This window comes from Drosophila navojoa, chromosome 2 (assembly GCF_054131105.1).
Source record: "Drosophila navojoa isolate 15081-1374.11 chromosome 2, UAZ_NAV_1.0, whole genome shotgun sequence".
Taxonomy (NCBI): Eukaryota; Metazoa; Arthropoda; class Insecta; order Diptera; family Drosophilidae; genus Drosophila; species Drosophila navojoa.
Window position 1 is genome coordinate 3,999,241 of NC_142890.1, and position 12,760 is coordinate 4,012,000.

At 48.6% G+C, this 12,760-nt stretch overlaps 1 protein-coding gene across 1 annotated transcript in view; it reads left to right on the plus strand.

Moving 5' to 3' along the window:
- The window catches only part of spg (dedicator of cytokinesis spg), a 32,058-nt gene extending 19,351 nt beyond the window's left edge, over positions 1–12,707 (plus strand). Inside the window, exons 4-13 of the mRNA XM_018112278.3 lie at positions 4,742–4,862; positions 5,327–5,564; positions 5,621–7,363; positions 7,425–8,245; positions 8,317–8,426; positions 8,571–8,588; positions 9,197–9,403; positions 9,475–9,649; positions 9,716–9,937; positions 10,000–12,707. Of these exons, the coding sequence (XP_017967767.2) occupies positions 4,742–4,862; positions 5,327–5,564; positions 5,621–7,363; positions 7,425–8,245; positions 8,317–8,426; positions 8,571–8,588; positions 9,197–9,403; positions 9,475–9,649; positions 9,716–9,937; positions 10,000–12,009 (5,665 nt within the window). The 3' untranslated portion in view covers positions 12,010–12,707. The remainder of the gene's footprint in view (positions 1–4,741; positions 4,863–5,326; positions 5,565–5,620; positions 7,364–7,424; positions 8,246–8,316; positions 8,427–8,570; positions 8,589–9,196; positions 9,404–9,474; positions 9,650–9,715; positions 9,938–9,999) is intronic.
- Positions 12,708–12,760: the final 53 nt, after the last annotated feature.

Genomic DNA, 12,760 nt, shown 5'->3' on the forward strand with positions numbered 1-12,760 from the left:
TCGCTCTCGCTCTCGCATACAGGCGAGTGGGCTTACTCTCTCACTCTCGCTCTCTCCCTCCCTCACTCACGGTCGCTCTCTCGCTGGCTTTGCGCTCTGGAACCAGTTGGTCTGATCGCAATCAGCGACTGGTTCCGACTCACAGCTTGGAAATTACGCTCAGATTGCATTTGCACGGCCTGTTACCTGGGCGCTGTATCAGCCACCACCTACAGGTAGATCGCCGCTTGCAACGTTTATTTATTTAGCCCGGCATTAGAGCGGGCAAATGGCATTCAATGTTGATTTACTTGCTTAACCCCAGACCATGACAACATATGTATATATCTGGATCAAAAGTTATCTGTTTTTCCTTCTCTCCGCTTCTGCTTCTGCTGCTCTTTATTTTCGTTGTTGTTGCTGTTGCTGTTGTCCCGCTCCACTTCGCCAACGACAGCCATTCGAAATTTATTGCTTCATAAGAAACCTGCTGCGGCTGCGCCCACTCTTGGACCTGCGTACAACTCTATCGATTCTCGCTTCGATCTGTGGCTGAGTTTTGGCTCAGGTTTTGACTTAAGCGCATTGTTAGTTAAAATCAAAAGAACAATTCCTTCTCTTTGGGCTATTGAATACACTTTTCATAAGCCAAGTCTTAAACATAGACTAAGCAGTCTATTGTATTGGAGTAAGCAATCAAATTGAATAGAAAATTGTTATCAATTTATTTTATTGATAGATTAACCCATAGGTGAAGTAAGGATTTCCAAATATGAAAATTAATGCTGTATGTATAGGTTAATATGTTGGGAAACGTTATAAAATATATAATATACCTATATTATATTTACTTATCTCTAATTGCTCAGACATCCCAAGAAATGGAAAAATAATAATAATATATGGTAATCTAACGATTTCTATTTACAATAGCTCAGCTGAACAAATAGTGTACTAAACTCTAATACGACTTTTCTGATATTATTATGCTGCAAAGCCCTTAACGCATTCTATTCTATTAAATTTTATATACAATAGTTGAATCTACATCGTAGAATAATAGCATATATTAATATGCTAAAGAAAACTCTTGCCTTATGCATATTATCTTCACTATTCATTTCTTTCAACCCCTATCGTTCCATTCCTCATGTATTCTTATCAATATAATCTATTTCAATAATTAAATATAATCAACAAAAAAAGTGTAGTATGTATGTATAGTATGTACTCTAGAATCATATAAAGAAAAACTTTTAAACAAGAAAAAATATATAAAAAGATTATTATACTAAAGTTTGATTAAAATATCCCATCAAAGTCTTAGGAGCGGTTATAATAGACTTGCCTCTTAACTAGGGACAGTTGTGAGAGCATTTCAGTTGCAAGCCCTGTTGCCTAGCCAAGACTTTATGCAAAATGCGCTCAAGTGGCTGAGCAAGTGCATCCATGAGAAGAGATCTTAGTCTCAGTCCATTTGTGTCTATCTCGCTCGACCTCACTCTATCTCTGTTCCGCATAGTTAAAGTGTGTCGTCGCTGGTTTTGCATGTGAAGCGAATGCGACAATGCAACTTGTTGCCAGGCACAGCTCCAGCGACTGCTCCACCATTTGCTTAACCCTGCCACAACTTGTTGCCAAGATGACTCAGCTGAAATGAGCTGGCCTTAGCTGCTGCTGCTGCTGCTGCTGCTGCCATAATGAAATGGCATTTCGTAATGGCTGCTGCTGCTGCTTCTGCTGTTGCATGTCCTGTCCTGGTCGCCTTGTTGTTTGTTTATTGTCTGCGGCGTGGTTGCCTGGCTGCCTGGCTGCCTGGTTGCCGTGTGCCTCGGCTGCCACAAGTTGCCTGTGCGGGTTTTGAAATGTATCTCAGAGCAACACACACCTTTTATAAAGACATTAAATGCGAGATATATGGCATGTGTGATTGTGATAAAAATGTATCTGTTACGGCGGCGACCTGCAGATGCAGATACAATGCCCTTGTTGTTGTTGTTGTTGCTGCTGCTGCAGTTGTTGCTGTTGCTGCTGCTGCTGCTTGTGGTTGACGCTGCTTATCGATGTGTAAATAATTAATTTTTCTGTATTTTATTTCTCACTCTTTCTGTGGCTGCTCAGCTTCGACGTGCTGGATCTGCTTTAGATATTTCTTTTCATAGCCATAGATATTTTGTTTAACACCTTAAAATTCAAATTGCTGGAATATAGAAATCTATATGTTTCAAATTAATAAACATTATTTTATCGCCTGTGGCGCTGCTTTGCGGGACTTAATTAAAAACGATTTAAAGCGTTTATTACGCGCTGTGCTACCGTTTGTTGAGTCAGCATTTCGGGGCAGCAGTTGGGGGCAGTTTGTGGCAACTGCGCACGCGCGCACGCTCGTGTTCCTTTCATATATACACAAATGTATATATGCGTGCATGTGTGTGTATGTGTATATACATTTCGTATCCATAAGATACATTTTGGGAGGCTTGGCATTTCGTTTTTTTTTTAGTCGCATGCAGAGCTACACAGTCGCCCGTTGCCTGTTGCCCAGCTTAAAGCGTAACAGAGGTGGCTCAACACACACATACACACACAGACTCACACACTCACACATAGCCTGCAGAGAACGCCAGTTCCAGTTCCAAAATGGAAACCACATAAATTCTGTTCTCTCTCTCTCTTGCGATCTCGCGCTCTGAGGCTCTCTTAGCAACCTCTCTCTCACTCACTCCCTGTCTCGCTCTCTCTGTGCTGGCAACAACAAGAAAGTCGTTTAGGCCTCGTTAACAACCAAAAAATAAAGTAAAACGGCTTCTTGAGCTGCTCTGGTCAACGTGTTGGAAGACTCAGCCTAGACGCTAGCTTAGTGCCATCTCTCTCTCTCTTTCTCTCTCTCTCGCTCGCTGCGTAAGCCAGGTAGAAAAGTCAAGCGTAGCCGAGGTAGCAACATCGTTGGCAACATATTGCCGATGACGTTGGATGGGCTCTCGCTGCTGTTGCTGCTGTTGCTGTTGCTGCTGCTGCTGCGGCTGCTGCTGCTTGCTGCTGCTGTGGCAGCCAGGTTAAGTCGCGTATGCGCCACCGGAATGCCGTGAACCCATTACCTGTTGCCTGGCTGCCTGCTGTATCTGTGCCTCGTTGGCTGCCAGCTACTACTTTGTAAGCCAAATTTATGCGTCATATTATGCGAGAGAACTTTAGACTTAACCTTAACTCCGATCACAATGTCAATTTCACGCTCTCTCTCTATCTCTCTCTCTCTATCTCTCTGTCTCTCTGTGTGTCCCTCTCTCTTTCTATCTATCTGCTTGATATTTGTTAGCCCGAATTTGAAACTGGATGCCGTTAACACGTTAGAGCCTAATTTATAAGTCCAGCAGAGCTGTTGTTAGCTAGATTAAAATCTTAATTGCGTTTTGGGGTTCTTGAAATTAAATAAGCTAAAATTTACAGAATTATGAATGGTTATGAAGTTAATGCAAATAGAAGGGAAGCTAGCTGAGATAGGGTATATAGTGGAATAGTTAACTGGTTAATAGCGTATATCTTAGGGATATATTATTTTCATATTTATGGAAATATATCATATCTTTATATTATGATAGCGTATATCTTAAGAATATATACCCTTTTTCCTATATTTATAAGTATTTATCATATATATTTTTAATTTCTCTGAACAGATTGCTTATAAATAATTTTCTAGCTCTAGAATTAGCTAAGGCTATAAGTCTAATTTATTTATGTTTATTTGGTAATCAATTCGGTTTTATAATTATATTCTGTGTATAGTCTTAGTACCAATAATCCTTGCAACTTGAAAATAAATGCTCTACATTCTAGTACCAAATTGCTTGTTGAGATACCCAAAAAGCATTTACATATATCCAATAATTTGCCAAAAGATGCTCTAATGCTTCCTAATGAATAAAGAGTTAAAAAAAAACTTTAATTTTAAATAGCTCGAAGCATATACATATATAATATAGAATTTATTGTATATGAAGTTTGCTCATAGAATAGACTACACCTATGGCATCTTCTAGTCGACCACGCCCTACTACTTCTACCTCTACTTTGTGCAATGCGGAAAATACTCTTTCTCAATTGGAATATATCCAATTTCGATCTGCTTCATTTGAGCTCTGGAAAACGTAATGATCGGCAAATTTCCATAAAAGTGCTTTAGACTCTGCGCACAATCCTAAAAACCGCATACAGACCCATATAAACACATGTCTTACACATCTATGAATATTAATGTGTCTTATATCAGAGCTGATCGAGCGTGAAGCTGATATAGAACAATACATATAGGCATACACTCAGTCTAGAGTTGCTGACAAACACCTATTGCATGCACCACCTGCGTAACCTCCTCCTCCTCATGTGCTCTGCTGGTGTTTTATTTTTGGAAACGCTTCTTTGATTAATGATGCCCCAATGGAGCCGAATGACTGCGCCTGACTGACCAAATTGAATTAAAGCTGTTGCCACAGCACTCGACTCGCCTCGACTCGACTCCGATCCGGCAATTAATAATGAATGCGTCAAACTCATTTAAGCCCCCAAATAGCCGCAGCTGATTTTGGTGCCATAAACCAACAAATAGTGTGTGAAAATCACACACCCGGAACGTGACTAAGTGGCCAAGTTATTTTAGCTGTTCCCGTTCCAGTTCTCGTTCCCTTTCCCGTTTACAATTCATTCATCAACCGAGTGTTATACTCGACTAGACTGATTTTCCCCCATTTCCGATCTCTTGCAGAAAACTGGGCCTTGACTTGGTGCCACGCGTGGGTCCGCTGGCCGTGGATCCGCATAGCATCGGCATTGTGAAGCTCTACAATGTGCATGTGAGCAGCGCGGATAATGCCAAGGCGTCATCGGTAAGCTATAACTGATTCAGTGATTTACTAACTCTATAAATAACTCTTTCTCCCATTTCCCATCTCTCTCTCTCTCTATATATCATTCTCATTAATTCATACATTTTCTCTCTCTTTCTATGTCTCCTTTTCTATATTTTCCGATCTCTCTCTTTAACTCTCTTTTTCTCTATCTTTCCGTCTCTCCTATCTTGCCCTTTGCGTCTCTTATTCTCTCTCTCTCTCTCTATCTCTCTCCCTCCCTCTCTCTCTCTCTCTCCCTCCCTCTCTCTCTCTCTCTCCCTCCCTCTCTCTCTCTCTCTCTCTAATTTTCACTCTCCGTCTCACTCTCTCTCTCTTTCTCTCTCATTTTAACTCTCCGTCTCTCTCTTTTTCTCTTTTATTCTCTCTCTTACTCATAAACTTCCTCTTTTTCTCTATCTCTCTTCTATTTTCTTTATTTTTCTCCTTTATCTCTCCCGTAGAGTCGCGGCACTTTGCGCCGGAAGATTCAGCGCAAGATTCTCAGTCATCATTTGTATTTCTGCATGCGAGATTTCGGACATCGCATTGGTGGCGATGATGCCGAGGTGTATTTCTTCCTCTATGACGGCAATCGCATGCGTCCGGTGTCGGAACGTTTTCTGGTCAAAATCTCCAAGGATGGCTTCTCCAATTATATCGAAAAGTTGCACAGCAACTGCACCGTCTTCACGGATCTGGGTAAGATTAGCCTAGCTCGAAGCCCAATTCCCATATACTAAACTCTCTTGCCGCAGGCGCTGCTGATCTCAATGAGGAACTGCATCTGGTGGCCGTTGTTATGCGCGTGGGCAAAATCATTCAGTCGGATTCGATGAAGAAGATCGAGAAGAATAACTCCTCCAGCCTGACCGGGCCCACCTATCGTCGGCCGTACGGCGTGGGCGTGCTGTCCCTCGCGGACATTTGCCAGTTCGACAGCAGCCTGGAGCAGCAGTCGTCGGAGGAGCGCGAGTTCAACTTCAAGCTGTATCAGAGCGAGGAGAAGGACTTCCATCTGCTGCCCGAGCTGATTATCAAGAAATCCAGTGGCAAGTACTCGCCCATCCAGCCGGGCAACCAGAGCACCCAGGGCATCGTGGTCTCCCTCAAGCTGCTGCACGGCGGCTTGGTTCAGGCGCGCAAGGAGCAGCCGCTGCTCTTCCAAGGCACGACCATAACGCGAAAAATGGGCTTCCCCGATGTCATCATGCCGGGCGATGTGCGCAACGATCTCTTCCTGACCCTGGAACGCGGCGAATTCGAGCGAGGCGGCAAGAATACGGGCAAAAATATCTTGGTCACGGTCGTTGTGCTCGACGTGGCGGGCAACGTGCTGACGGACTGCCTGTGGGGTGCCTCCGGCATGGAAGCATTGCCTCAATTTCGCTCCATGATCCTGTACCATCAGAATGCGCCCAGCTGGAACGAAATGCTGCGCCTCAGCGTGCCCATCGACAAGTTCTCCACGGCCCACGTGCGCTTCGAGTTCCGGCACTGCTCGACGCGGGAGAAGTCCGAGCCGAAACTGTTCGCCTTCAGCTTTGCCCGGCTAATGGATGCGAGCGGTGCCACCTTGGGCGACGGCCTGCACGAGCTCTATGTCTACAAGTGCGAGGATCCCGCCAAGCTGCAGGTGGCCAACTATCTGCGCCTGCAGTGCCGGCCGAGAGATGCGCAGGCCAAGGTGGAGTGCAGCGGCTGCTTCAGTCGCAGCTCCAAGGAGGTGTTCGTGCTGCGCTCCCTGCTCTGCTCCACGAAGCTGACGCAGAACGCGGATCTGCTCTCGCTGCTGCAGTGGCGCACCCATCCCGAGACCATACAGGACTCCCTCACCGGCGTGCTGCGGCTGAACGATGAGGAGCTGGTGAAGTTCCTGCAGGATGTGCTCGACGCTCTCTTCGCCATGTTCTCCAACGAGGAGGGCAACAGCACTCAGCACTCGGGCCTCGTCTTCCATGTGCTGGTGAGCATCTTCAGCCTGTTGCAGAGCAATAAGTTCCAGCACTTCCGGCCCGTGATGAACGAGTATATCGAGAATCACTTTGCCGCCGCGCTGGTCTACAAGGGCCTCATCACCTCCGTCGAGCACATGGCCGTCTTTATGACCAAGGCGGAGCATCCGGATCCGTTTCAGAAGTGCTTCGGCTCGCTGGAGTACATATTCAAATTGTTGATACAATCACGGCGTCTCTTTGCGCGAGCCACTGGGGGGCAGTACGAGGATTCGTTTAGGCGGGATCTGCACTCGCTCTTCACGGCGCTCAATGGGATGTTGGCCGTGCCGTCGTACGACGTCATCATACCCACGCAGGAGGCGTTGCTGAACTCGACGGGCGTGGTGCTGGAACAGCTGAAGGATACGCTGCCCGCTCCCGAGCTGGGCATGCTGGCCAGGAATATGCTGGACGCGATACCGCGCGGTGCGCCCATACGACTCATCCAGGCCAAGCTGCAGGCTGTCAAGGATCTGGTGTCGGGCGAGCTCTTCCACGAGGACGGTAAGCCACTCGGCCCGATAATCCGGATTATTATAAGCCAGCTAATCTTTAACCCTTTCAGATTCCCGCACCGTTGTCCTTTCGGTTGCCTGCAAGCATCTGCGCATGCATCTCAGCCGGCGCGATGAGCTGCGCCTGTGCGCCGAGATTCTCTCGGAGATTCTCAGCCAGCTGTTCGAGCTGCAGCGGGAGCAGCGCGACAAGATCACCAACACGCTGCAGCACGATCTGGACTCGCTGTGCAAGAATATCCTGGGCATCCTGATACGCACCATCAGCATCATCATGGAGGGTTCCAATCCGAATCTGCCCCAGCTGGTGGCCTGTCTGCTGGGCCTGCTGCAGCTGCTGGACGAGACGCACTACAAACGCTACTGGGACGAGCTGACGCCCAACAAGGATCCGCGCGATCTCAAGGACTTCCTGAGCAAATCCCTGCTGGTCTACGAGGAGCTGCTCACCCAGGATTGGCTGGTCTTCCCCACCGATTGGCTGATCATGAAGCTCGCCGCCAACGATGTGATGCGCAAGTCGCTCGAGGAGTTCGCCAAGCCGCTTGTCTATCGCTTCCTCGGCCCGCAGGCCTTCGACTCGCAGCTCTGGTGGAGCTACTTCAGCCTGGCGGTCACATTCCTCACGCAGCCCTCGCTGCAGCTGGAGCAGTACAGGGAACCGAAGCGCCTGAAGATCTTGCACTCGCACGGCGACATGCGCGTCCTGATGGGCTTCCAGATACTCAGCATGTGGTCGCAGCTGGGCGAGCAGAAGCTACACTTCATACCATCGATGGTGGGTCCGTTCCTGGAAGTGACCCTGGTGCCAGAGCCGGCGCTGCGCAAGGCCACACTCTCCGTCTTCTACGACATGATGCAGTGCGAGCAGGTGAGCCAGAGCTTTACCCATTTTCACCTGCTTAAATCCTCATAAACATCTTCTACTTGTGTCTTTCCCAGGCTGCTCGCGGCTCGTTCCGCTTGGTGGAGAGCGAGCTCATTGATAAGCTGGATCTGTTGATCAGCGAGAACAAAGGCGACGACGAGTACCGGGAGCTCTTCAGCACCATGTAAGTACGCTTTGCCATCTGCTTAGCTCTACGGTATATATAGGATTTATATATCTATGTATATTCCAATGTATATATCTATATGTCTGTATAAATGTCTCACCTCAATCAAACACTCATTGCAATCGCCATCCATATGTAAAGGGAACATCTCAGCTTGGTGTAAGTTCAACTCGCATTTATTTGGCTTAGAAAAACACCCTAAATAGTATATAGTCAAGTAAATCGTAGTGCTTTTATTTTGATTTATCTTGTAGTTGCTTATTTAAACACATTCGAAAATATTCCCCAATTAAATATTTCTTAATTGAAATACTCTTATTTTTAGCTTTCTCTGATCTTAAGTTATATCATTCGAAATCCCATATATATTTATATATCACTCGGATATTTAAGCTTCGGTTATATAATTTTAAATTCTTTTAAAAAAATGTATTTATTTTTAGCTACCTTAAATTCTCTTCTTATATTACTCTAAAAGATTATCTAGTTCCAGGATATCTACTTGTCTACTATTTGATTCTAAGCTCCAATTTTAATACATTATTTTATTTTCAAACTGTAGATAAAATTAATTTACTCTTATTTTTAACTTACAATCTGAAGTTCTGATATTCTTCAGACCAAATATTATTCTACCATCTAATTCTACATAGTAATCTTATCCAATATTGAATTCTCGGCTATATCATTTCGAAATTCCATTCAAGCTATTTAAAGAGAAATGCCATTTCGACACTTTGTATTAATATAAATCGAACCTCTTCTAGTTTGCTGGAGAAGGTGCGAACGGAGAACCCCAGCTGGAAGGATGCGGGCACCGCTTTCATAGCCTCTGTGACGCGTCTGCTGGAGCGACTGCTGGACTATCGCAGCGTGATGCAGGGCGAGGAGAATCGAGACAAGCGCATGACCTGCACGGTCAATCTACTCAATTTTTACAAAAACGAAATCAATCGCAAGGAGATGTATCTGAGGTGCGTAGAGTCAATATGATCTCAAAGGGATCTGTGAATCGATCTATAATTCATTTCAATAACTACCACAGATACATCTATAAGCTGCACAATCTGCATCTGCAGGCGGAGAACTATACGGAGGCGGGCTATACGTTAAAGCTGTACGCCTCGATGCTCAGCTGGGATCGGGAAACGCAGAGCTTTGCGCCCTTCGACAACAGCGGGCAGCCGGAATGGCAGCGCAAGGAGCGACTCTATCATGAGGTGGGTCCACCCTAAAACTACCCAACTCTATTTGATTATAAACTCTCTATATGATACATCTCGCAGATACTCAAATACTTTGACAAGGGCAAGTGCTGGGAGAAGGGCATACCGCTGTGCAAGGAGCTGGCGCAGCTGTACGAGACGCGTCGCTTCGACTACAACAAGCTGAGCGACATACTCATCCTGGAGGCCAAGTTCTTTCAGAACATTTTGACACAGCTGCGCCCGGAGCCGGAATACTTTCGCGTCGGCTTCTATGGCATGGGCCTGCCGCTTTTTGTGCGGGTGAGCAAACGCCATACCATAGGCTATAGAGTCCACTCACTGACCTGCCCAATCTCTTGCAGAACAAACAGTTCGTCTATCGCGGGCTGGAGTACGAGCGCATTGGCGCGTTCACGCAGCGCCTGCAGACGGAGTTTCCCAGCGCCCAGATCCTGGCCAACAACAGTCCGCCGGAGGCGTCGATCTTGAATGCGCCCGAGCAGTACATACAGATCAGCAATGTGCGACCGGTGGGCGATGCGCAGGCGCTGAAGACGGCGATGGTGCCGGTGCCGGAGAAGATAGCGCGCTTCTATGAGGTGAACGATGTGACGCGCTTCATCTACGATCGGCCCATGTACAAGGGGCCCATCGACAAGGACAACGAATTCAAGTCGCTGTGGATCGAGCGCACCACCCTGGACATAACTAGCCCGCTGCCGGGCATCTTGCGCTGGTTCGAGGTCAAGCACAAGTCGGTGCAGGAGCTGACGCCGGTCGAGTATGCCTGCGAGATTATCAACAATGCCGGCAAGGAGCTAGCCGATCTGATTGTCCAATACAGACGTGATCCCAAGCGCAACATCAATCCGTTCTCGATGCGCCTCCAAGGCACCATCGATGCCAATGTCATGGGCGGCATCAGCAAGTACCAGGAGGCCTTCTTCTCGGAACAGTTTCTCAAGTCGCCGCAGGGCGCTGGCCAGCAGGCGAATGTGCAGCGCCTGAAAGTGCTCATATTGGAGCAGATACAGATTCTGGAGCAGGCACTGGAGCTGCATGGCCAGCTGGCGCCGGCGGGCGTGCAACCGCTGCACAATCGCCTGCTCGAACGCTTCTCGCAGCTGAAGCAAAGCCTCTCCGGCATGGGTCGGCTGAAGCGTCAGCCCTCGGAGAGCATTGTGAATACGCCGCTGCCGCCGTTGCCCACAGAGCAGCGAGCAGCAGCAACTGCAGCAGGAGCAGGAGCCGGCGCCGGAGCCGTAGCTGGAGCTGGACTCGTCCATCAACAGGCGAACGCCAACTATGTGTACGAGCTGGACGAGATCTATACGCGGCCCGGCGATACACTGCGTCCTGTTGAGGCTATGAATTCCTATCAGACTCTGAGCAAGGAGAGCCTCAGCATAGTTCTGCCGCCCGTCGAGCAGGCGGATGCGCCGCCAGTGCCGCACCGCCCACGCTCCCAGAACTTTGTCACAGCCGGCGTCAACGGCGGCGGCAGCATCGACAGCCCGGAGGTGCCGCCCAAGCGCCAGCCCATGAGCACCTCATCCAATGCACCGCCCCTGCCACCGCGTGGCATTACGCCGGACAAGCGTGCCTCCAATCCGATGATATTCAATGATTTCGGCGCTGGGCACGCATCAGATGCCGCTGCCAGGCGGCACTCGGCACAGCAGCAGCACGGCCAAAAGTATTCTGTGGTGGACATCAGCTTCGATGATCCCGAGGCGGATCAGCAGCCGCACTCGCTGCCGCCCAATCTGCAGGAGGCGGGCAATCACCTGAGCGTGTGCTTTGCGCCCAACGATTTTCGTGACTCTGGCATCTCGACGACCAGCTCGCGTGAGCTCAATCAGCTGAACAATCTCGGCGAGGAGTCGGCCAGTCTATCCATGAGCACGGTTCATCATCGGGAGCACTGTCGCATCAGCTCCAATGGCAGCCTCGATATGCACATGCATGCCGGTGGCATGAATATAACGCAACGCGACAGCTCGACCAGTTCGTTTGATGTGGAGGACATACCCGTGCCTCCGCCACCGATACCGCCCAAATCCTTGGGCGTGACGGCGAACGGACTGGGCCCAAGTCTGACGACGAGCGACGAGGCACACTCACCCAACACACATGCATCGCTCAATCATTCCATTAACAATCACAATAATCATTCACACAACAATCAGCAGCCACAGCAGCAGCAGCAGCAGCAGCAGCAGCCAACGCAGCCGCCGCAGCAATTGAATGGCGATGGCGCCGGCGATGGCTACAGCTCGCCGCAGCAACAGCTGCTGGCCAATGGCCGTGTGCCGGCGCCGGTTGCTGTTGAGGCTGCCGTCAGTCATCCACACGATGGCGGCACTTTTTGAGTTACAATATGTCGCTGCCATCACCCACCCGATCAGCCGCATCAGCCACACAAGCCATCCTCGTCCACCTCGACCTCGGACAGCACCGAGTCGCAGACGGCCAGCGAGAGCTGTGACTCCAGCTGCTCGACACAATCGCTGACACCACCACCACCACCACCAGGCGTACTAGGACCAGCAGAGCCGCCAGCAGCGGCTGAGAGTCCACCCACACCGATTCCACCACCGCCACCGCCACCACCGCCGCTCTCAGCTTCAGCTACGTACAATCATTTCCGGGCGACTCACGGTCTGGCGTATTGTCAGGACTGTCTGTCGTCGCCATCGCCCACGCCCACCATCATCACGGAGCAGGCCCAGGTGCATGCCACGCCCTCAACGGCAGCACCGCCCCACATTGAGCACTGTTCGTGCGGCTTGAGCTTCTCGGTGCAGACGCAGGCCAGCTCCAGCTCCAGCTATGGCTATCAGTTGGAGCAGCAGCAGCAGCAGCAGCAGCAGCAGCAGCATCATCATCATCACCATCATCATCATAATCATTATCAGCATCAGCATTAGCATCAGTCAGCCGTTACCCATAGAGAGTGAGGATTAGTTTCGTATAACAAGTATTGTGTCGATATTAATTAATACATTAATCTCAGTTAATTTTAATTTTAATTATTTGCTTCGGTGCCAAATGTTGTAAAAAAGAAAAACAAAGCAAAACAAAAGAAAAATTCTAACCTAAACGCAATATCTACTAAATATC